The 26903-nt window shown below is 41.1% G+C and overlaps 1 protein-coding gene across 3 annotated transcripts; it reads left to right on the top strand.

The window, feature by feature from the left end:
- On the top strand, positions 1–26584 carry LOC311050730 (galactosylgalactosylxylosylprotein 3-beta-glucuronosyltransferase 1; the record flags this gene model as incomplete). 3 transcript variants are annotated; one of them, XM_084064859.1, is made up of 6 exons in its annotated part: positions 1–121; positions 8817–8888; positions 9003–9097; positions 9945–10370; positions 21868–22164; positions 26498–26584. In XM_084064859.1, 6 exons carry the CDS (start codon positions 10–12, stop codon positions 26582–26584), a joined length of 1089 nt encoding a protein of 362 aa, XP_083920985.1. The 3 variants fall into 3 exon arrangements, with proteins under 3 accessions (XP_083920985.1, XP_083920983.1, XP_083920984.1); XM_084064857.1 differs by lacking the exon at positions 8817–8888 and having other exon boundaries at positions 10–151; XM_084064858.1 differs by lacking the exon at positions 8817–8888 and having other exon boundaries at positions 10–121.
- Positions 26585–26903: the final 319 nt, after the last annotated feature.

The raw sequence follows: 26903 nt of genomic DNA on the forward strand, positions 1-26903 counted from the left end.
ATCCTGGAGATGCCGAAGAGAAGAGACATTCTTGCCATCGTGTTGATCGTGCTACCGTGGACGCTGCTCATCACCGTTTGGCACCAAAGTGCTATCGCCCCCCTCCTCGCCATCCGCAAGGGTAAGCATTTGCCACACTCAATGCAAAAATGTGATTGGCTTTATATGGAAGAGGCCACTCTAGCAGTATAGCACTTTTAATTGCATGCATGTAGGCCTGTCACAATTATTACATAGGCCTAGTCGTCTAATCACAATTATTTTTGCATAATCGTCATAATCGTTTACATTTTGAAAAATGTTCACACATTTTCAAATATTAAAAAAAAGTAGAAATAGCAGATATACAAGCTTACAGCGCGTCACTTTGTGGTGCGTTGTAAGCTTGTAGATCAACTATTTCTGCTATTTTTTACATTATTAACTTAAAATTATTAGCTATGTCAGTAATTTCTTTGAATATTTAAGCCCTCATATCTGCCCTGTGCAATTTTGTCTTACAAAGCCTAAAAGGCAAACAGAAATGTTTATTTATTCATATGGTCCAATGTTCAATGCCAAACACACAATTAAATCGTTAATCGTGATTATTTGAGTGACAATTAATCATCAACTTAAATTTGTGACAGCCCTACATGCATGTTGCTGCTGGACTTTCATTTTCCCATAAAACCTGATTTTTTTTTTTTTTTTTTTTTTTTTTAATATCCGATCTAAAAGGTCCCAACGAGTTGCATCACAAGCTTTTAGATAGGCTATTTTCGGCAGAGTATAAATTACGCAGAAGAGGAATAAAGGTTTTGCTTTCTTTTAACAGATTATGAGAGATTATACTTTTCTACTCTGTATTACAACAAAAGGAACATCATGTCTACAGTATTAATACACGATACTGTATATGATACTGTCGGGCAGAAACCAGCTATCTCCATCTTTCTACTTTTTAATTATTTTTTATAAATCAGTGCTATTACCACCCTGTACGTCTGTGTGTGGGTTTTACAAATATTGAACCAATGAAAAGTATTAACAAAGCGCTTCTGACTAAACCTCCTAACCCCATTGGATCCTCAAACTGTCGGTCAAACCACCTAACTCCACTTGAGCTGTATTTGGGTGAAGTGATGATAATATAAGGACACATTCAAGTATCTGACTATAAAGTCATGTACTAAAATTGATGAGGCAGTATTGTGTTGTTCTAAAAAAATGTTATTGTTTTTTTCATTTCCTGTTAACCCATTAAGACCGGGAACGCGTCTGTCATTTTTAGATTTCTTTGGCTATTCAAAAATAGCAGATCTACAAGCTCATAGCGTGGCACCGAGTGCCGCGCTATGAGCTTGTAGATCTGCTATTTTTGAAAAATTGTTGAAATTTGTGCAATTCTTTGAATTTATATATTTTTAATGTTCGCTTTAGAACACACATTTTCATGATTTCCCCCCAAAAATAGCCAAAGATATCTAAAATGACTCAATATGCTTTCCCGGTCTAAATGGGTTAAGTTAATATTTTGGACATCTGGTTTCTGCCAGACAGCAGAGATATGCTGGATAATGGCATGGGGCTTTTCCAATGACTGCCAATGTATCATGCATGGAGTGGGCCCTTGAAACCTCACACGCCACTTCAGGTTTATACAGTGCAACAGGCTGTTCGTTTAGAGGGCCTTAACACATTCAATCCGGGAAGGCCAATTTAACCATTATTTTATACTTTGGCTATTCAAAAATAGCAGATATACAAGCTCATAGCGCGGCACAGAGTGCCGCACTACAAGCTTGTAGAACTGCTATTTTTTAGGGAAAATTTGGGCAATTTGAATATATATATATTTTTTAAAGCAAACATGTTTAACTCAAATCTTTGCTTCTGGGGGTTCTACAAATGTCTTCTAAATCGGTTTAAAAAAATATATATGTATGTTGCTATTTATATCAATGGTTCTCAAACCTTTTTATGTCAAGGACCCCAAAAATGATATGTATGTAGCCACGGACCCCCATCTCAAAATATTTTGTTCCAGGGACCCCCAGATGCAAAGATTTGAGTTAAAAGTGTATATATATATATATATATGTATAGATATATATATGTATGTATGTATGTATGTATGTATGTATGTATGTATGTGTATATATATATATATATATATATATATTTTATTTTATATTATATATTAATATAATATAATATGCAATTTATATTTATTTTTTCAAAGATTTACACACATTTTCACAATTTTCCCCCTCAAAAATAGCAGATCTACAAGCTCATAGCTTGTATATCCGCTAGTGATGTGCGGGTCGGGTTTTTTCATGACCCGCCCCGCCCCGCCACGGAAACCCAACCCGCCTCAACCCGCCCCGCGAACCCATATATAAATCTATGGCTCAACCCGCCCCGCGACCCGCGATTTTGTTTTTAATTCTGTAAAATCATGGTTAGAAAATAATCCCCAAGTGTATTCAAACTGTTTTATTGTTATTATTTTTATTCTTATTAGGAATAAAGACAAAACAAGTGATTGTTTTTGTTTTTTTGCGTGTGAGAGCGGCTGACCCGCTCACCCGCAGCCCGCATAATTGCCTCCGAAATTCTGACTCGACCCACCCGCGCCGCGGGTTGACCCGCGGGTCCCGCGGGTTACGGGTCAACCCACGCATCACTAATATCCGCCCTTTTTTGAATAGCCAAAGGAATCTAAAATGACACAGTATGCATTCTCCTATTGAATGGGTTAACCCATTAAGACCTGGAACGCATCTGTGTAATTTTTAGATTTGAGCTAAAAGCACAGATCTGCTATTTATTTTTAAATCGTGAAAATGTGTGCAAATCTTTGAATATATATATTTCTAAATAATGGAATGGAATATTCACACCAAAAACAAAGCTAATTAATGTTCTTGCTTCTCTTGATGTGAAATGGAGCTTTAGTCACAAAGACCATCGCCCTCATCAGATCTCAATAACAGTTGTTCACAGTTAATAAAACGGCCGCAGTATGGACTGTCTGAAAGCATGATAAGGATACAACCTTATCTCATAAACATTAAATTAACAGGGAAATGATCTTTTGTTATTACATTTACATAATTACATAAGTTATTAAGTTATTATGAGAGAACATAATTCTGCATATCGTCGCTGTCGGACAGAAACCAGCTACAGTAACTCCATTTTTCAGCTTTTTATTAGCCGCATGCTGAAAGCAGCGCGGCTCTACAAACAGCACTAGTCCTAGTCCGACACCCGAGTGACATTTAGTGACACCTAAGTGTCATTGGCTGTCCTGGCTGTCCTTCACACTTCCCCCCTTTTAAGCCCCCCTTTTAAGCCAATGGGGAGACGAAAATGTAATGGACACGTTAGTCAACGAATTAGACGAGACGAAAATGTTAGGGCGGGACGAATGGAGAAGAGATCCAATCAGAATTACTCTTTTTGTGGGACTAGTTGGGAAGGGATCCAATCAGAACGATCCTCATTGTTAAGTTAGGTTGATCCACCCGGAAGCAGACCATATTAGGGGCCAGCATGGACGAACACAAATCACAACAAGCCAACGCACGGAGTTACACGACACAGGAGGAGAAAAAAAGTGTATTTAGTTTTTAAAAAAAAATCCCATTAGTTATTGACGCGAGTCGCGTTATTATTCCCGTAATTTCAATGTATTGTGCATCCCAAAATCTAATTTATTAACCACGTTATGGGGCTGTAATGACTTACATTAACATCATCAAATAGCGTCTTTTTTTTACTGAGGGATCACTTCCGCATTTTTCTTCTTCGACGGTGTAAACAATGACTATGTCTATGTTGCCCGATTACCGAGAGAGAAATAAGCAACCAGGTCAATGAAAACAATCCCAAAGAACTAAGTGATTATTAGGCTACATGAGCACTTTAAACCTATACGCAACGGCTATTTGAAAATAGACTATTTGGAAATAGCTGATCTACAAGCTGTCAAGCTCACAACAAATAAAAAGCAACTACTAATATTTACAAGCAACTTTACAGAAAACGAGGTCGCTTATAATAAGCATACAGGGCAACAGTAGTTCTTGACGTGTGTTGTGGATCGCCGTCTTTTTGCATTTCTTTATACAATCAAACACGTCTACACTAGCGCGTGTGTCACCTACATGGTCAATCTATATACCATTTTAAAGGTACGGGCCTTGTGATTAAAAGTATGCTAACAATTCCAAGATAGCATCAAAACTGAAAGCTAAAATCAACGCCAAAGTCCGACATGTTGTTTCATGAAAATAGCAGATCTACAAGCTCACAACACGTGGCACTGCAATGCCTTGTGAGCTTGTAGGTCGGCTAGTTTGGATTTCTGCACAGGTGCAGGCCATAGCTCCTTATACCTTATACTTATATAGGCCATATACTCATTTTATCTGAGATCAATTGGGTCATGTACTTATTTCTTGTCATTTGATACTAAAAATAAAACAAGACATGTTTCATATTACAACTATAAATCTGTAATGTATTGCACATTCAAACCTAAAATGTATTTGACAAAGACTAAAAGTCTATAAGACTAAGACTAAATGACAAAGACTAAGACTAAAAGCCTAAAAGACTAAGACAAACGACAAAGACTTAGACTAAAAGACTAAGACTAAAATTAAAAGACTAAGACTAAAAGACTAAGACTAAAAGACTAAGACTAAAATATTTTGATATTTAGTCGACTAGACTAAGACTAGACTAAAACTATTTCAGAAGACTAAAATGGGACTAAGACTAAATGGCGTGTTATTCAAAAGACTAAGACTAAGACTAAATCAGAATTTGCTGTCAAAATTAACACTGCTTCTTTGCAGCAGAGAGAGAGAGAGGGAGAGAGCCTCAGGCAGGAGGGTTAGCCTAAATGCTAGCGTGCTTCATTAGACCTACTTTGGCTATTAAGTTATTATTTGGCCATGTTCACACTGACTTCAATCTTAGCTATGGTTGGGAAGACCCGTGTGGTGTCACAAAATGTTGCCACCACTTATATAAAAAACATTAGAGCGTTTAGCGTCGCAGATTCTGTGAATGTTGCCAGGTTTGGCGAGAGAAAGAAGCAATCCAAAAAACAAGTAATCAGGTCCATGCGGCTTTATAATGACTTTGGTAATTTCTTGTTTTTTTTCATAAATCAGTGCTATTGAACACCCTTTACGTCTGTGTGTTGATTAAAAACATATTGAACCAATGAAGAGTATTAAAAAGCGCTTCTGACAAAACCAGCTCCATTGGTTCATCAAACTGTCGGCGAAAGCAGCAAACAGTGGTGGAAAAGGTACTCAAATGATTTACCTAAGTAAAAGTACCAATACTTTAATATAGAAATACTCTGTTACAAGTAAAAGTCCAGAATTCAAAATTTACTCGAGAAAAGTACACAATTATTGGCAAAATAGCATATCTGCAAGCTCACAACGTGTCGCGATGCAACGCGTTGTGAGCTTGTAGATCGGCTATTTTCAAATAGGCTACGTATAAGATAGGGCTAAAGTGGTCAATGTATGTTTTACAATGTAATGATCTTTCCACAACTGGCAGCTAACTCCACCCCCTCTCCCCTGCGTGGCACACAGAGCTCAGAGCTGCTGCAGAGCGGAAGATAAACACACTTTAACGAGGCAGGTTTTTTTTCCCCGTAGGCTAGTCTGTTAAAAGTAACCATGCAGTGTACCTGTTTATCAAACTTAGCGCTGACGCTAATGTCATGAAAACAATTAATGCGTGCTTGATTCGGGTTTAGCACCCAGCAGTGCGCACATGATTCGGCGCCTATGGTTGTGATGCATTGTGAGCGTGGAGATCCATTGTCAGCTGTTCTTATCAATGATGGACAAAACCTCCTGACTCCACTTGAGCTGGATTTGGGTAAAGTGGTGATAATATAATGACACACATGCAAACAATATTACATACAGTCACAATACCAACGTTGATGAGTCAGTATTGCTTTGTTTTTTCATTCCCTGAAAAATGAACATTTTCTGCCGGACAGCACATATATATAACTGAACTACTGTATATTCATGTAAAGTGTGTTGTAATAATTAAGCCTGTGAAATATAAACTATATTATACATATTGTGTATATGTCACAATGTAACATCTTTATAACATTGCATTGTCTTATTCTTTTGTTCTCTAATATCTCTGCCCGCCAAGATTAGCCTAGTACGAACGTTTGGCCTTTACACTTTGTCTATGTTGCTCATTAGCATTGCACAGCATCCACACCTGAACCATTAAAGGACGACTTCACCGCTTTTCAACCTATCTTCATATCATTGGTCCTCACTAATACTCATGATAAAATGGTACAATTTTTTTCTACTTGGTCTGTGTCTCGTAGGAGGGCTGTGGACAGTCCAGAAACCCGTCTACCAGTGACATCATCGTTAGGCATGATTTTTTTTTCCCAACAAGATTTAAATTTTTTGATTTAGATTTGTATTAACACGAGAACAATGGCTTCTTTTATTGCATTGCAACTTTCCAGGAATAGAAAGCCTGCAGTTTCTATTAGCTTGGATTCCCCATTGATGATGTCACTGGTAGACGGGACTCTGAACTGTCCACAGCCCTCCTCTGAGACACAGACCGAGTAGAAAAAAATTGTACCATTTTATCATGAGTATTAGTGAGGACCAATTATATGAAGATAGGTTGAAAAGCGGTGAAGTCGTCCTTTAACACACTGTGAGTGGACCATGTATTCCACACCTGGACCATTAACACACTGTGTGGACCATCTATTCCACACCTGAACCATTAACACACTGTGAGTGGACCATGTATTCCACACCTGCACACCTGTGTGAGGTTGTGCTTCGAGAGAAGCTTAATCACACAGAGCAGCATTATGACGGCATGCATCAGTGCAGTATCTCACTCGTCTCTTGTCCATTTCACAGTCTTAACTACCCACCACCTCGGTTACTCAAAAGGGAATGCAAATCAATTTCATAGCTCCCTTAAATTGCCTCTCTCTCTCTCATCACTCACACACACACACACACACACACACACACACACGCGCGCACACGCACACACGCGCGCACACGCACACACAGACACACACACACACACACACAAGACTGCAAAACCAGTGTGAATTGTCAGTAAGCTGCACCGTGTACAAAACCAAATAGGAGAGACAGTAAATCAATAGGACTGTTTTCCTCCTATATATAACCTTTGAAGTGGAATTTAAGTGGAATAACAAACACAAATAACCCACAGGCTGTTTCTTTTTTAAACCCGCTTATTAATGGTGGGGTTTATCTCAACAATTAAGATAGAGCAAATTGTTAATCACAGATCAGCATGTCACAATTGTCTACTTTCTTTATGACGGGCTAATGTTTTGGCACTTAACTCTCTGTATTGTCCTCAGGTAGACCGCCTCCATCTGCTATTTAAAAAGTATTTGTTTTTTTTAGCTCCTCTTAAAATGAGAAGCTTGAGGTTTTTGGCAGTGTTTGTAGCTGGCAGCCTATGTCTAACATCTGGCCATCAGCAGATTGTGTCAATCTGTGGCACAGAAAAATCGTCTTTATGTTTGAGGTGCGAATAGCGCTCAAGCAGAGCGGTGATAAAGATTGCCATTAGGCAGTGACACAATGAGGGGAGAAATTAGCAACCTTAATGATTCTATAATTATTCGATCCATCATAGCAGCCTATTGGGGCCACTGATTCATACAATTTACTATAGGGGTGAACCAGGCGGGTATGCCGCCACCATTTGCACCTGATTAGCTATTGTTAACTCTACAACCTTTAAAGTAAAGTTAAGTTGTGTGCTTTACTTTACACACACTGCCCAAACTTGAATGTTAACCTCAGTTTGCCTCTGTGAGATTTACTGTGACTCACCACTGTGACTCCATTCTCTCCTCCATGACATTCAATGTCTTTCTTGTCATTTTCATTGCCTTAAAGAAGAATTAAAGAAGAGTTTTAAGGATAAAGAAATCCGATAAAAAAAAACAAAAAGAAAAAGAAAAGAAAATCAACTGTTTTATAATGAAAAGAAGAAAGAAAGAAAAACATGTACAAATGCTGCTGTGTGTAAAATCATGCAGTTTTCACTGGGCTTGCTTTGCGATTTGATGGAGGCTAATAATACCCTGGAATAAGTAAAGTTGTAAAGTTAAGTATGAGGCACATACTGTTGAAGTGGCACATGGTTCAACACAGCAAACAATTAATGAAAACACACCGTATTGGACTAATGCAAATGGACGTACAGGATAGGCATTAGGGTTGTGCAGTAATTGAAAATGTATCATCATCACAGTTTTGAGGTTTAAAGGAGGTTTTCGTTTAAATTAGAAGAAATGTTTTGAGTGGAGCAGCGAGGAACTGAATTGCTAAATTGGTATAGGCTAATTGTCAATAGTAGCTGTATAGCCAGGTGCTAATGTTTTAAAGGTGCTAATGTGTTAAACCATGTTGTTGGAATGGAAATATAGAGTAATCCATTCATTTTTTCTTCTTTTTCCCCCCCAGTGTGTGCATACAATACACTGTCATTGTCTGGGTTTTCGGTTAGCAGAAAACCTAAGGCAGAAAGACATTAAAACTGTATACTTCAGTATTTTGTTTACTAATCGCGAGTCATATCACCATCGCATATCGCATGCTTTCCCGATAGTGCAGAGCCCTAACAGGCATCATCACCATCACCCCCCCCCGAACCCTGTGCCCCATCATGTCTCTGTCCATCCAGCTAGCTTGTGTTGTGTCCTCTCACAGTGCCAATGCTTTCGCTTTTTGCAGCCTGTCACCACCTAGTAAAAGAGCTCTTTATCATACCAGAGAGGCTTGCAGTCCACCGACACCGGCTCTCAGGTACACTTTACACCCCCCATTGGGTTTGAGTCACCTGAGGACAAAAAAACGAATACAGCGGGTCAGGCCCAGGGGTTGGTTAACGCCGTATGTACATGTATGTTTCTCACACAGATGACGGCGGCGATGGCAAGAAGGAGGCAGGGGGCGGCCTGACGCAGGACTCCAAGGAGTACTGCTCCTCCTCCTCGGACAAGGACATCGTGGAGGTAATATAATAAACTCTATTTATATAGCACCTTTTTAAACAATGTTACTAAGTGCTGAACAACTTCAAATCAAACAGTGAATCATAGATCATAAGCAATTACAGAAACAACACAGAACAACACACAACAACAGTATCAGTGACTCACTCACTGACAGTGAGTGTAGATGCACCAAATTCGGAGGTTCCTTTCTACAGAAATGGGTCTTTAATTTGGATTTTAAAATGGTATTGGAACTAGCAAACCTGAGGTCCAATGGGAGGCTGTTACTGACGGGAAAAGGCTTTAATTACTTCAGTCTATATTAGTGGCTTAATGACTAGTATTCAAATTCTATTGTCTTTTTTACGTCCAATGTATTTGTATCTAAATTCATAAAGCTAACATAAGTATAACTAAATGCATTTGAAATTAAATACAAATCTAACTTTTCAGGATTCCAATTAAAAAATAGCAAAGAAAAATTCAAAAGCAGCAAAAATATCCGATCTACAAGCTCAAAATGTGTCGCATTGAGACGCGTTTTGAGCTTGTAGATTGGCTATTTTTGCTGCTGCTGCTTTTGAATGAATGTGACATAGACTGGCGAAAAAAGTTAAAATACGGAGAGACAGTACATGCAATGTGGCCCTCTGGAGTGAGTGTGGAAATATAGTGGCCCTCTCCATCATCAAAGTTGCCCACCCCTGTTGTAGCAGGTCAGCTAGGTATTGTGGTGCCAGGCCATATTAAAATCTATTCAAAAGGTTACTGGCAGCCAGAGCAGTGCAGCCAGTACAGGGGTTATGTGCTCTGATCTCCTAGTCCCAGCAATGAGTCTGACGGCCGCATTCTGCACCAACTGCAGGTGGTGAGGACGGAGTACGTGTACACGCGGCCCCCGCCCTGGTCCGACGTGCTGCCCACCATCCACGTCATCACGCCGACGTACAGCCGGCCCGTGCAGAAGGCCGAGCTGACGCGGCTGGCCAACACCTTCCTCCACGTGCCCAACCTGCACTGGATCCTGGTGGAGGACTCGCAGAGGCGGACGCCGCTGGTCACGCGGCTCCTCCACGACACGGGCCTCAACTACACGCACCTCAACGTGGAGACGCCGCGGAACTACAAGCTGCGGGGCGACACGCGCGACCCCCGGATCCCCCGGGGGACCATGCAGAGGAACCTGGCGCTGCGCTGGCTGCGGGAGACCTTCAACGCCAACAGCAGCCAGGCGGGCATCGTGTACTTTGCGGATGACGACAACACGTACAGCCTGGAGCTGTTTGAGGAGGTTAGTGTGGTTCACACAAGTAGAAATACCCTCATGATACCAGCTTGACATCTTACTGCCTTTTTAGGGTCTTATGGTTTTTAAGTGAAAGTGAATTTTATATTCACTTACACAACACCATAAACAAAATGTGTGTCGCAAGCTTCTTCCATTTGACAGAGTCAGGTTACCATCAGCCTGCAGCAGTGGTGGAAAAAAAGACTAAATTTTCTTACTTAAGTAAAAGTAGCCTACTCATTATGCAGATTGTCCCATTTCACAAGTTTTCAAATGTGTAAAATGTATAAAAAGCTCACAATGTGTTGCATTGCGACGCGACAAATATACATAAATCTACTTTATATGGTTTTATATTCACATTGAATTCATTACATTTGGAGTGGGCTTTGTTAGAGTAAGATTGTAAGAAATACAAATATGTGAAATAATGTGCTTTAGTAATTTATGCTAACACACACGCACACACATGCGCACACACACACACGCACACACACGCACACCCAAACACACAGACATGCACGCACGCACGCACGAACGCATGTACTTGTTGAGTACAGTACTTGAGTAAATGTAAATAGTTACTTTACACCACTGTTAGTGGTCCACACAGCAGGTCAGCCTCATTACTGTGGAAATACCCTCATGATACCAGCTTGATTTGGTCTTATCGTTATTTTATATTCACACAACACCATCAGCCTGCGGCCATTGGAGGAGGCTAGTGGTAGCAACTGGCAGTGCATAGATGACATGTGTGTGTTAGCATGCCAGTAACCTCTTGAAACGAGCACTTCATCTTTACATAATACTTATTTTCAATCAGAATATGTTCACTTATTTCAGGCCCACTGTGTACAGTTCCAGAGGCACACGACGGCCTGCAGGCCTGTGTATTGTTTTTATACATTTATTTTCTACCATAATATGGTAGAAAAATAAATAAAAGATATTTCATAAAAAGAAATCTACTTTGTTACGGTTTTATATTCACATAGACTGCATTAGATTTGGAGTGGGCTTTGTTAGAGTAAGATGATATAATGTGCTTTAGTAATTTATGCTAACACAAACGCACACACATGCGCGCGCGCGCACACACACACACACACACACACACACACACACACACACACACACACACACACACACACACACACACACACACACACACACACACACACACACACACACACACACACACACACACACACACACACACACAGATATTCATCATACACGACAAGCTGTCAGCACTGTTCCCATTTAGTAAACAACACTTCAGCTGCAGCAGCAACACAGGGACCTCATCAAACAGCATTGTTGGGGAGCATTAACAGTGTGCTGCTGATAAGAGGCAGAACATAATGCATGTCGCTGAGTAATTCTGTGGACGATACGCTGCAGTAGCTATTAGCTAATGCATGTTCATCTAAAATGAATCATCTTGGTAACCAATGGGGCCCAAACGGATGGCCTACATGTCTGAACTGTGGCACAGCCCTACATGATCTCTTTTGTTTAAAAAAAAAAAAAAACTGCACTTAAAGGGATGTAAACAGGAAATGCCTTGTTTGGGCATTTCCTGCTGAGAGCTGGGAGGCGCTAAACACCTCACCTGATGACACGCTCAGGTGGGTTTCAGTGATGTCATCAGAATCACTGATGGCAGAAGACTGGTGTAGTTAGGAATTGCGCCATGGTACACCAAAGGTATACCAGTCTTCTGACCCTATACCCTAGAGTGCATCGCCATCTTTAGGCCAGTGTGTCATGCTATTCTCTAGAGTGCATTGCCATCTTCAGGCTAAAATAATGATTTCACTGCCTTCGGTGGACACCCCCCCCACAGCCCTACAAAAATAAACTACAAATATTTTTCATAATTTGCCTGGGTGGTTTATAACATTATTCTGTGGTCTGACAAAATGTGAATACATAATACTGCTTATATGCCTACTTCCTGTTAATAGGCCTACTTCCTGTTTATAGGGTCTTTAACAAAAACTTTAAACTTCTAGAGCAGTGGTAGGGCTGTCACGATTACACATTTAAGTTGACGATTAATTGTCACTCAAATAATTGCGATTAACGATTTAATTGTGTGTTTGGCATTGAACACTGGAGCATAGAGCTTCTTAATAAAAGATTTCACAGCGCAGATATGACAAATAACTGAAATATACAAAGACATTATTGAGATATTTAATAATGTTTTGTAAAATAGCAGAAATAGCTGATCTACAAGCTCTGCTATTTCTGCTTTTTTTTTTTTTTTTAGATTAATATATGGGCTTGTTATGCCTCTATTATTGATAGGACAGTAAGCTGACAGGAAATGGGGAGATAGATGGGGAGTGACATGCAGCAAAGGCTGTTGGGATCGGGACTCGAACCTGCAACGCGCTGTCGGGCTAAATTGTAGCCTAGGTGCCCGTCTGCTTTTTTAATATTTGAAATGTGTGAAAAACTTTCAACATGGAAACGATTGTGACGATTATGCAAAAAAATATTGCGATTATCTCAGATAATTGCGATCAGACGATTACGTAATAATTGTGACAGGCCTAGTGTGCGCAGACGCATGAATGAGATGTGTGCATGTCTACTTATATGCAAGACGCTGTCTTTTTATAGGTGTATTTCTTCATGTCAAGCTATATTAGGCTAACTGATAAAGCCGTTGTGGAGGGGTCAGTGCAAGGGGATTAGAGAGCGCACACAAGTCTGAAGTGCATTGGAGCAAGACTGGGGGGACTTATGAGGAATCCAGGGGGTTCAGAAACACGTTTTTCACTTTAGTGAAAGCAATGGTGCCGGCAGCAACCCAGATAAGATTTGGCAGGATAGTTCCGTTTTTAACGAGCTGTGGGTGTTAAGGGTGTATAGAGGTGTGTGAGAGAGAGAGAGAGAGAGAGAGAGAGAGAGAGAGAGAGAGCGTGTGCGTGTGCGTGTGTGTGTGTGTGTGAGAGACTAGCAGGTCTGGTACTACTGCTGCTTCAACCCTTGACCAATATGTTTGTGATTTTTTATTTATTTTTTTGTCAGCAATAATAATGTCTCAGCCCTCTCCTCCTCATCCTGTCTCCTATAGTCTGTCCATATAAAACTAAACTGATCCCAGGACATGGCAAACTGTCCATGTTGCATCTGTGTCTAATGCCTATACTTTCTGGTAGATGTGGCTGTATACTGAATAAATCAGACTATCTGCCAGCGTTGTCAGGAGACTTGTCACTTCCCTATCTAGAGTAAAAATGTTAGAGTGAGTGTTCTGGCTGCTGACTCTGGTGGGAGTCTTGGAACAAGCAAAACAGTACAAAAGAAATCTCCTCGTCTTCCTCTGACTGCCAAGCATTTGAAACTACAATACCACTTGGGAGGAGATACTGTACAAGCATGCTTGTGCTGAGTTTTCCTATTTTGTGTGAAATGCATGTGCTGCGCTTGCTTGTGTGTATGTGTTTAACGCATTAAGACCTGGATACGCATCTGTGTCATTTTAAGATGTCTTTGGCTATTCAAAGATAGCAGATCAGAGCTATGAGCTTGTAGATCTGCTATTTTTAGAAAAATTGTGGACAATGTGTGCAAATCTTTGAATGTATATATATTTAAGTTTTTTGAAAACCCTTATGTTTCTATAATATCAGTGGTTCTCAAACCTTTTCCATGTCAAGGACCCCCAAAATGATATGTATTTGGCCACTGACCCCCATCTCAAAATATGTTGTTCCAGGGACCCCCCAGAAGCACAAATCGGAGTTAAAAATGTTCACTTTAAAACATATGTATAGTCAAAGATTTGCACAACGTTTCCACGATTTTTCTAAAAATAGCATATCTACAAGCTCATAGTGCGGCACTCGGTGTGTGTGTGTGTGTGTGTGTGTGTGTGTGTGTGTGTGTGTGTGTGTGTGTGTGTGTGTGTGCGCGCGCGCGTGTCTGTGCGTGTGTTTAGGTAAACGGCGTTCGATATACTGTGTGTGTGTGTGTGTGTGTGTGTGTGTGTGTGTGTGTGTGTATGTATGAGCGCTGTGCTGCTTGCTCCATTTAGTGGAGCACAGGCACACATGGGGTCTACAGAGACGAGGCGGCAGCAGTTCTGAAGTCAGCCAGGAGGAACAAAGGGAACAAATCCTAAAACTCTAAAAAGGGAAGGAAGGCAAACATCCAGGTGCATTAATCAATGTACCTGAAAGAGTGAGGGAGACTGGGAAATGTGCACAGTGTCAGCCATGGAGACAGGGAGGTGTACTGAACTGTCTCTACACTACCACTGAGGGAGCATTCGCTCACAATTCGGATCCTTGTCCAAAGTGAAGACATTTGAACAGCTGTGTGTAAGTGTGTGTACACAGTATATATAGTGGCTCAGGGGTAGAGTGGCCGGTAGAGCATCGGTGTGTGAATGTGTGTGTGAATGGGCAATCTATGCAATGTGCAATCTATGTAAAGCGCTTTGGATAAAAGCATTATATAAATGCACCATCTACCATATACTGTATACAGTGTATGTATATATATATATATATATATATATATATATATACACATATATACACACACACACACACACACACACACACACACACACACACACACACACACACACACACACACACACACACACACACACACACACACACACACCACACAGTATATATACTGTAGTATATAGTGGGGTAAGCAGATGGTTGTGAACATAGAGCAGAGGGAAATGGGTAAGGTGTGCAGTAAATAAGCTTTGTGGTTTGGCGAGGCAACATAAGCATTTCTTTTGAAACCTTAATAATTCATGCTGCCCTTTACTGGGATGTAGTTGAACTACAGGACGCCTGCATATTTCATGAACTATTTTAATTTCCACAATTTGCCGTGGAGTCGGTGCCCGTGCCCCCTTCACAGCAACAAAGCTCCCCATGGACAAAAGTTTGACCTAAAAAGAGCCTTAAAAGAGCACACATACCTCCCTGTTCAAATTAAGCATGAATTGCATTTGGTCACACTGAAAGCATTAGCTCGCCCCGCTTAGTTCAGTGAAGTGATGCTGGAACCAAAAGATCAGCTTGTGAAATGTCACATACAGTAAGACACATGATGTTCATTTACTTGTACAGTACTGTAGCCTAACGTGGAACCAAGGGGCCAGCTTCTGAGTAAATTGAGGGTGTATAGGAAGTGACAGTTCACATGAATGGCCTGTAGTCTCGCTGTTTTACCCCAGCTGGTGTCAGAAAGAATTACTCTCCATTGAAGCGGATGGGTTTTTGCCCAACTTTAGACTTGATGTTAGCCACCCCAAAAAATCAACATGGCTGTCATTTTTCAAGATGACTTCCAGGGGTTGTATCATTATGTCTTATATAGCTTATTATAATAGAGTGAATGTCATTGCACAACCAGGGCACAATGTTGGCATCACTGCTGTGTAACTCAGCATGGGGTTCAGTGTCAGCTGAGTTTTAGTAGTACTGTAGTAATAGTATAGCTTATCAGTGTCCCAAATGCTGTCTAACAGCCCCGGTCAATTAGCTAGTAATAGTTAGTAGATGTAGTTAGATAGCCGCGCCTGAATTGACAGGGTGTGCCAGCGTGGGAGAGCCGAGTCAAGGGTAAGCGGGGCTATTCATGACTTAAACAAGAGTACACACATCGTCTTTGATGTGTATAGTCCATCAAGCCTCAAAATGGAAACAAGGTCCAAACGAGGCCAGGGAGGTCGACGGCAAGTGACAAACAAGAATAAAGTTCCAGCAAATTTCCTCAGACATAACGACAACAAGACAGATCTCTTCCACTTTCTGGCTGACAAGATTTCTCACATGACTGTACCAAACATGGTTGTTTGGTGTGTATAGGAAGTGACAGTTCATATGAATGGCCTGTGGTCTCGCTGTTTTACCCCTGCTGGTGTCAGAAAGAATTACTCTCCATTGAAGCGGATGGGTTTTTGCCCAACTTTAGACTTGATTTTATGACCTTAATAAACATTGTCATCCAGTCGCTAGTTTAAAGTCTTCTTTCAATCACCATGATGTGCATTTTGGGAAATTATGCTCCCATTTATTTTAAAATGTATGATAAAGTATGGTATGCTGTAGGAGGGGCGTGGCTACCTTGCGATGATTTGATTGACAAGCTACACAATCCGTGTTCCAGATATATAATATGGATTCGAAATTGCTGAAAGATAGGCTTCATTTACGGTCTGTAGAGCCTATGGGTGTAACTTTGTCCATCCTTTTTACTGTCTATGCGTGGAACGTGTAATCGACACTTCATGCAGTGATTCCATTGGCACATGTGTGTGTGTCGGATCTCAGCTTTCATCACAGAGCAGTGAGTGCATATTGCTGTTTCACCCCTTGTCTCTCATTACTTGAGGAGCAGGGACTTAACACCTGTTTCCAGGTTGATAACAGTGAGCTGAATGTTTGCTGTGAGTATCTATCTACTGTCATCAGATGTTCTTATCCAGAGCTACTTTCAAAGTGCAAGATCCAAGTAAAACTGCATGAACCCTAGTCAACCAACAAACAGGGTAAAGCGGTCAAGTAAATGTTGTGCCAAGAAAACAAGCAGTGCTACCTGTAACTAGGATAACAGGCACTGCAGACATCAAACCTAGCATCTGTCTCCTTCCACTCTCCCTCCCTCTCGCCTCCTTTCTCTCCCATTTCCTTCTTTCTTCTCTTTTCTTTTTTTTTTATGCATTATTTCTTAGTGTAGAGCTTTTTTTCATGTAAAGGACCCTTAAATTGATATAAATTTGGCCGCGGACCCCCATCTGAAAATGTTTTGTGCCAGGGACCCCCAGAAGTAAAGATTTGAGTTAAAAATATATATATTTAGATATACACACATTTTCAAGATTTTTCAAAAATAGCAGATCTACAAGCTCATAGCACTGAGTGCCGCGCTATGAGCTTGTAGATCTGCTATTTTTGAATAGCCAAAGCTAAGTGGTTAAAATGATCATGACGCCATGTTAACTAATTTCGCTGGGGACCCCCTGGTACCCCCTAAGGACCACTGGTGGTCCCCGGACCACTGGTTGAAAACCACTGGTGTAGAGAGACAGTGTAACAGTCCAGAATATCCCGGCCAAACTATTTATTTTATTCCCCCCAGCCCCACATCATAATTTGTATAGTTTGGATGAGGCCTGATAACTGGATCCTGTCCAGTTTATACATCCTTGTGTTTTTCATCAATAAGGTAACTTAAATGAATGATACACATGAGTAATAACCCTCTAGTCCAGACTTTATTTTTTTCAGAAATAAGGTAGATTAACTGGAATGAATAATGTACTGGATTTAGTAGTACCTTAGTCCATATGATACTGCACCACCCTTGTGTTTTAAATAAATCTGTATTTCAATGTCCAGAAAAACACAAGGGGGTATAATCTGGACTAGAGAGATGCTACTTAATGATGTATAACTAAAATAATGATGATGTAAAAAGATAAAATAAAGAAAAAAGAAGACACACAATGAATGAACAACACAAGAGGGTTATGATCTGGGCTAGAGTGGTATATTCTGGACTAGCCTGTGTTACACCCTGGGGTATTAACTGGACTAGCCAAGAATATATTCCACGGTATAAAACAGGCTAGCCCACTTAAACCCTGGGTATAGTTTGGCCCGGGCGTGGGTATATTTTGGGATGTTACAACGGGAAACCAAGGGCAGAGAGAGGAGAGACATGCGAGACAGAGTCAGATCCAAACTGGGGTCCTCACCGCTCACAAGGAGAGCATGATCTGTGCACTAACTAGCAGAGCCGCCAGGCACCCTCCTTCCATCTATTTCATGTTTCTCTCCCTCCTTAAAGGAATATTCCGGATTACGTGTTTCTTACCTTTTATATGATATGATTATTATATCCTAGGACGAGTGGTACGGTAGAAAAAAATCATAACTTCATCCTGAGTCCAACGCAGCTAAAAACACGAGCGTACGGTCCATGCGCTAGATCGTGTATTTTTATCAAAATTGTATGTATATTTTTTTGTTCATATCTGACGTTCATATTGACATAAAACTGTCCACAGTGTTTGTTTTAGATGCGCCCCTCCGGAAGTCTCGCAAGATGAGATTTCACCCAGCGTCAGCTTGCAAACACTGCGGTGGCCCATTTGGGACAAAAACACTGTGAACAGTTTTATGTCAATATGAACGTCAGATATGAACAAAAAAATATACATAAAATCGTGAATCGATCAAAATTACGCGATCTAGCGCATGGACCGTACCCTTGTGTGTTTAGCTGCGGTGGACTTGGGATGGAGTTAGGATTGTATTCTACTGTACCACTGGTCCTAGGATATAACAATAATTAATCAAAGGTAAAAAAAAATTATCCGGAATTCTCCTTTAACTTTCTCTCATCTGCTCGCTTTCCCGGTCCCCCCTCTCTCAATACTCTCCCCTGCCTCTTCCTTCTCCTCCTTCCCCACCTTCCCTCCCTCCCTCTCTCTGCCTGCTTCAGCCCCCCTAAGGGCTGTTACTCGAGCCCATAAATAGTCTTGTTGGAGGTGATGGAAGAGTGCAGGGCAGAGAGAGTGAGATAGACGGAGCACTCGGGCTGATTCCCAGAGAAAGGTAATGACAGACGCCGTCAATATCCAGCACTCCATTTACCACCGCCTGTGCTGTCCACACTACTAACAAGGCCTGAGCCTAATCCTCCAGAGAGCCTTGACCACGTCTGCTCTAGGTAATTCAACTGATGTCAAGATGGATGGGCCCAAGATGTACTCATTACTTAGCCCCCGCACGGCTCCCCGGTAGTTCAGTGTACTGTAGTAGATCGCTGACTATGCTCGTTAAAGGCAGGGAAAGTGGTTCAAAATACTTTGACCAATTTTGTGTGTGGCGATGTTGTACCATAATTGAAAGGGATATTTTACTTTCAAATCAAATATAATAATAATAATAAATAGTAATGGAAAAATCACGGCCCCCTGACGCATTAGAAATGTCCTTCTAATGCGTGAAGGGGCCATGATTTGTCAATTACTTTTTTCATACATTTTATATAAGTATATATCTTTTTTATGTTTATTTTATTTGAAAGTGAAATATCCCTTTAACTACTTAAACCCTTTAAAAAATTATTGACCCACATGGGGTCTATATTTGACCCCCTCCTTTTCCCCTCTACTCCGATTTTCTTTACTTTTTTTGTCGATTTCTGGCAAATGTTTGCCTATTTTCCGCAGAATGTTCGCCTATTATGACATGCCCAGAATCGGGATGCTAGGGTTCATGTGGTTAAAGAAAAACACTTCACTATGGCTCTAGAACAGTGGTGGGGTCCAGGGACCCCTCAGGGTTCCTTGAGGGATCCAAATGGACCCTTACAGATCTGTAACTCTGAGAGTATAATGGACTACCTCACCGTACCGGATAGATATACTATGTGTAAATATGTAGATAAATCGATTTTTTGTATTGATGTCTCCCTCTCTCCCTATATCGGCGGGAACCAGCCATTTTCAGCTTCTTTTTTTTTGTTCATAAATCAACGCTATTGAACAACCCTTTACGTCTGTGTAAAAAAAAATGTAACCAATGAAAAGTATTAAAAAGCGCTTCTGACAAAACCTCCCAACTCCATTGGATCCTCAAACTGTCCGTCAAACCACGCAACTCCACCCCCTCTCCCTGCTGCCCTTCAACAGCACAGCGAGTGCACACAGACAGAGGATATCTACTGAGGAGTAAGAGATAAACAACCCGTAGTCTGTTAGAACTATGCAGTGTACCTGTTTATCAAACCTTCGTAACAATGTTACGAAAACAAGTAATTCTATTTCTAGTGTTTAATGAGGAGAGCAATGTGACAAGAAAGGAGTTCATAGCATTTCTCAGCATTTCTCTCGCTAGTTCTACTGAAACTCCAACTCCGTGAAACCCTCTTTGCAGAAGTTATTGTAATATTTAAAGTCCTGTGTATTATTGTAGGCCTATATAATAAGTGTCACAAAGCATTAATTCACACGTTGTTGTGATGCATTGTGGGCTTGGAGATTCATTGTCAGCTTAGCCCCAGCCCCAATATCTCTACGATACATTCTACGATACTTGGGGACATTTGGCCTGCAGAAGTATAGCAATACAAGCATGTGGGTGCACGCACACGCACACAAAGCACATCTAAAAGTGGTGCTTCTGCTACAGAAACACCACTTATTTGTGTGTATCGTAGAGTTTGATGATAATGACTGCTGTCTTTTTGATGTCCTCCTTCCCTCATTATATACAAAAACATCACTTTTAATATATAGTGCAGCTCTAACCGCCAATGCTGGAGGAAAGAAGTGTGATTATAGAGAGGCACACACAAAAAAAGGGCTGCAAGAGGCTCTTTTGATGATGTGAGATTAAAGGATGGGTGGGTAGGGGACTTAGATCTGTAATTCTCAGCCTTTTTAACTTCAAGAACCCCCAGTTTGAATGCATTAGATTAGACCATCGACCCACATTTGATATGGATTCCTTTCATCTACGAGATCCCAATCTGCACTATACTACATGTAACCAACCATAAGGGTCCATTTGGTTCCATTTGTACACTCGAGTTTTCTCAGTGGTGGAAAGTTACTAAGTAATTATACTCAAGTACTGCAATTAAGTATATTTTTGAGTATTTCTAATTTCTACTCCACTACATCTCAAAAGCAAATATTATAATTTTACTCCAATACAATCATTAGTAACTTTAGTTACTTTGCAGATTAAGAGGTTAGATATTTAGTTGTTATAGTAGCTGTCAGTCTTGTGGTTCAAAGTGAAATATTGTGGGTTTTTTTCTAGTTTGTTCTTGGCAAACATTGTTTGTTTGTTTTTGTTTTTTCTAGATGTACATGCCCACTCCATCACACATTGGCAATGCCAGTGCCCACTAACATGTACAATTTGCCTGAAGACATGAAAAAGGTAGAACATCTCAAGTTCCAAGTCCAAGTCAGAGGACAGAATACTCACAATTCCACGTATTTATTTGGCTCACATCTTCACAAAAAACAGAGGCTTACAGGTTTCGGCAAAGAGCCTCAACTCAGTATCAATGCTCTGAGGAAAGCTCTTTGCCGAAACGTGTAAGGTTTGTGCGTGTGTGTGCGCGTACGTGTGCGTGTGTTGTGAGCCAAATACATACGAGGAAATGTGCGTATTGTCCTCTGTGATTTGAACTTTGAGATGTGCTACCATTGTCTTGTTTACTAGATTTTGGGTTTCTCAGCACTCCACTGAGAATCCCACTCTCGAAGCACAGCCTCTTTTTCTAACTCATTTGCCATCTTTCAGAATGGTAGGAACTGCTGTTACTGACATTAAGATGTATACTCCTGTCTACTGTCATGTATGTTTTTGCAGATTAAGTAAGTGACACTCCTCTTCCTAACCTCTTCCTCTCACGTCACCTTACCGCCTCTCCCCTTCTCTCCCCGTCCTTCCCACTCTTCTCCTCCTCCTCCCTATAGATGAGAACGACTCGGAAGGTCTCCGTGTGGCCCGTGGCGTTCGTGGGCGGCCTGCGCTACGAGTCGCCCAAGGTCAACGCGGCGGGGAAGGTCTACGGCTGGAAAACGGTGTTCGATCCCCACCGGCCGTTCGCCATCGACATGGCAGGCTTCGCCATCAACCTGCGGCTCATCTTGTTCAAGCCCCAGGCCTACTTTAAGCTGCGGGGGGTCAAGGGCGGCTACCAGGAGAGCAGCCTGCTCCGAGAGCTGGTCACGCTCAATGACCTGGAGCCAAAAGCAGCCAATTGCACTAAGGTAATTCAAATTATTCTCTCTCTTCCTTCACACTCCATTTGTTAGACTTACATTAGCATTTTAGACGCGCTTATCAGCAGTGATTTGCAAACGGCTAAGGAGGTAAGAGGTTCAGTATTTTGCTTAAGGGCTCGCGCAGGATTACACATGGCTGTCATGGGGGATTGGACCGTCAACCTTTCTATTACAGGACACCATGCCACCCACCATCCAACGAACACACATATCGTTGCTGTCGGATAGAAAAAATTATTAATGCCCCATTTCAGTGGTTCTCAACCAGTGGTCCGGGGACCACCAGTGGTCCTTGAGGGGGTTCCAGGTGGTCCCCAGCTAAATGATGGAGTTGGTAACCAAATTGTCCCTTATAGATCTTTAACTCTTGAGAGCATAAAATGAAACCAAATGGACCCTCACAGGTCCATTTGGTTTCATTTTACGCTCTCACGAGTTACATTGTTGTTAAACATCTGCATTACTTCATTTTTATCTAAATCTCATCAAACGGTGGTTCCGTGGCTCAAATGCCGAATAAATAATGGATATTGATATGAAAAGGGTTGAAAACCACTGCCCTACTTCATTCTGTCGCATAAATGTAGTGAAAATAGGAGAACTACAAGCTCACATGTCAGGATGAAACGTGCTGTAAGCTTGTAGATAGTCTATTTTCACAATTTGTTATGTTTTTTAAATAATAATAATAATGATAAAGAAACGGTTTGGACATACAAGGTTTCAACCCAACAGCGACAATATGTTGTTGTTTTTTGCATCAGTAGATAAACCTGATAACACACATATTCTACTCAACTCCATTTGTCTTTAAATTAGTCACAATCACAAATGCATTCCTCAAAAAATCCCTTGCAATTTCACATTGTTGGTTGTCACCTTATATTTTTGGTTCTTCAGCATCAAGTTGGTAACCAAACAAAGTCATGCTGAGATGAGTTATTGATGCATCCAGTGAACAATAATGGCCAAGCTCTTCAATGCAGTTAAAAAAGTAATAAAAAAAACATTACAGATATCCTTCATGGGTATGACATCAATATCCATACAGTACTTGCCAGTCTGTGTCATAAAAACAACTTTGTTCATTCACATTTACAACAGCAATGACAATTTATGACCAGAACATTAAGTATCACACTTAATGCTCCGGGTTATAGGCTTGTGAACTGTAATCTGTGGCCATCCTTACATTTATTTGTAAGTATTGCTTAACGGCCTGGTGCAGTGGGTGCACTGCCTTCGTAGGTGGCGACGCCCATTGGACAATAGAAGAATCACCCAAAAGACTGCAAAATGCATCCATACTTCCTTCTTAAACTTTCATTTTTTTGAAAGGAAGGATTGAAATGTATAACCCATAATTTAAGCCTTCACTTGTTCTTACACGGAAGTCCAGACGTATGAGGAGAGAGCAGGAATAGATACTGTATACATGTTGACAAAACGCACCAATTACTTACGTAGAAAAGCAATCCAGAGAGAGAGCAGAACGAGAAGGGAGACTCTCAGGAAAGTGTGTAAATAATTCATACTTCTGAAAAACTATCAAGCCCGCTTGAAACATACGTTTTACATTATACCTCCACATAAGACATGCACACACACACACACACACACACACACACACACACACACACACACACACACACACACACACACACACACACACACACACACACACACACACACACACACACACACACACACACACACACACACACACACACACACACACCCACCCACCCCTGTCACTAGGCAGACTGGGACAAAGGGTGTTATAACTAACCACAATGAATCCACACCCAGTGGTGGAAAAAGTGCTCACATGTTTTAATTAAGAAAAAGTATCAATACTGCAATATGGAAATACTCTGTTACAGGTAAAAGTCAGACATTCAAAATGTACTTGAGTATAAGTACAAAAGTATTGGCATCAAAATGTAGTACCAAAAAAGTACTCATTACGCAGAATGTCCCAAGTTTTCAAATGTATAAAAATCACTTGAAAATAGCCTATCTACAAGCTGGGGTTAACCAGGATGGAGTTAAGTTTGTCCCTAATCCTCCTCTCTGCGACTGACTGCAGCCCTTCCATATGGAGGCCAACCACAGAGCTGGCCGTCTTTATGATTGTATTGAGCTTGTTTAGCTCCCCGGCCTTGTATAATAGTTGTCTTTGAGATGTAGTGGAGTAGAAGTAAAAGTATTGGAAATTGGATATACTCAAGTAAAGTACAAATACCTAAACATTATGCTTAGGTACAGTACTTAAGTAAATGTACTTTCCACCACTGTCCACACCACTCACCCACACAGTATACACAGACACCCACACACACACATACACACTATGCATGCAGGCACACGTGCACGCGCACCGTTGCACAGAATGGGACGTCTTCAGCCAGCGTTTTTCTCCTGTACATCTTGTACTGTAGCATTCAGAGGGTCACAAGAGAGGATCGTTTAAGCCATTAAGACCTGAAGCCGAGTCTACATGTCTCCTAAATCCAAACAGTATTCTGAAAAACGTATGTTTCTATATCAGTGGTGCTCAGGACCCCCAAAACTATATGTATTTGGCCGCCGACCCCCATCTCAAAATATTATGTTCCATGGGGGTCCCAGAAGCAAAGATTTGAGTTCAAAATGTTCGCTTTAAAAATATATATATTCAAAGATTTGCACACATTTTCACATTTGCCATGCTATGAGCTTGTATATCTGCTATTTTTGAAAAGCCAAAGTGTAAAATAATGCTTTTTTAGCTCAAATGAAAAAAGTGGCAGAGATCATGGGTCAAGAGCGGAACTGGTGGTTAAGGGCAGGGGAAACATCATACCGATCAGAGTCGAGGCCTATAGGGACAGACGGTAGAGAGACGGGGGGGCAGAGGCCTAGTACATGACCACTTCTCCTCCCCTATAAACAACCTTCTCTCGGATGCGAGTGCAATGATTAACCCTCCTCTCTACACCTGAGCAAAGTGGGAGTGGATCGGGCTCCTCCTGGCTGCATCCCGAACACCGCGCCATGCATTATTCATCGCCATGGGGCGAGATGAAAGGGAATCAGCTTGTTCCAACAGGGAGGAGAGGAGGGGAAATGAGCCTGGTACTCTTTAACTCATTCAATCCGGGATACGCATCTGTTTTTTAACCATTATTTTATACTTTGGGCTATTCAAACATAGCAGATCTACTGTACGAGCTCATAGCGCGGCACCGAGCTATGAGCTATGAGCTTGTAGATCTGCATTTTTTTTTTAAGAATCGTGAACATTTGTGCAAATCTTTGAATATATGTATATATATATATTTGTTAAAGCGAACATTTTTAACTCAAATCTTTGCTTCTGGGGGAAGGTCCCAGGAACAAAATTTATTCAGATGGGGGGGGGGGGGGGGGGGGGGGGGTCCGCGGCCAAATACATATCATTGTGGGTGGTCCTTGACATGAAAAAGTTTGAGAACCACTGATATTGAAGCAACATAGGTTTTTTTTAAAAACTGTTAGGATTTAGAAGACATTTGTAGAATCCCCCCAGAGGCAAAGATTTGAGTTACAAATGATCGCTTTTAAAAATATATATTCAAAGATTTGCATGTAGATCTGCTATTTTCGAATAGCCCAGAGTACAAAATAACGGTTATTGCTAAAAATCCAAAAATGACATGACCCGGATTGAAAGGGTTAATGCTCCGCCGCCACCACCACCAACAGCATCCCCCCCCGGGCTCCACTACTCCTCCACCACCAACCCATCATCCCACTCCCCTCGCACGCGTTCATCTTTTCGCTCTCCGGGGCCAAGTCATCCCACTCCACAAGTTCTCCATTGGACCCTGTATTACACAGCCAAAAAGAAGTACTGTATATTGCAGTCAAGACTTGTAAAGAGCCATAACAGTGTTAAAAGCAGTGTTGCCTTATAGCTCATATATATAGACTCGTTTTGAATAGGGTTCTCGGTCAAAGACAGCCATTATTCTATGGATAGAAGGGGACGCAGAGTGTACACAGAGCAAAGGGGAACGGCAGCAAATATCTTCATGTTGCTGCTGGTGCAGTGGTGCTGTCTTTATACTATGTGTGATCTCTATTGATGCAGAGAGCACACTAAAGTAGCTCTTTGGAATTACACAAGCCTGCTTCCCTGGCAGCTAATTGGGAGCTATAACACTGAGCAAATACATCCAGGCACAGCCGAGCATTAAAAGGAGCACCTGCATAGGAGTGAATCCTTCTTAGAAATGCTGCATGTCACTAATTTTGTTGTGTGATGTGTGTGTTGTTTTTTTTCTCCTCCCACCAGATACTTGTTTGGCACACGAGAACAGAGAAACCAGTCCTCGTTAATGAGGGAAAGAAAGGCTTCACAGACCCCAATGTGGAGATTTGACCGTTTTTCCACCTGAAAATGGTAATTACAAAGGATAACAAATAAATTGAGCATACATTTTCACTTGAGAATATCACATGTAAAATGTTAAGGAATACCTGTGTTTACAACCCTTTTACCTCTGTTTATAATCTTTTAAACCCTTAATATTAAGTTGCACCTACTTTAAAGGGATAGTTCACCCAAAAAAGTGTTTTTTTCTATCGATTAGTCACCCCATGGAGACTTGAATTCATGGATATTTTTTAGTTTTTGTCACATTCCTAAGCCAATAATTTTATGACCAGCGGACCGGTAGGCAGCGGTTCCGGTAGGAGAC

Source organism: Gymnoscopelus microlampas, assembly GCF_963454915.1.
Source record: "Gymnoscopelus microlampas genome assembly, chromosome: 8".
NCBI lineage: Eukaryota > Metazoa > Chordata > Actinopteri > Myctophiformes > Myctophidae > Gymnoscopelus > Gymnoscopelus microlampas.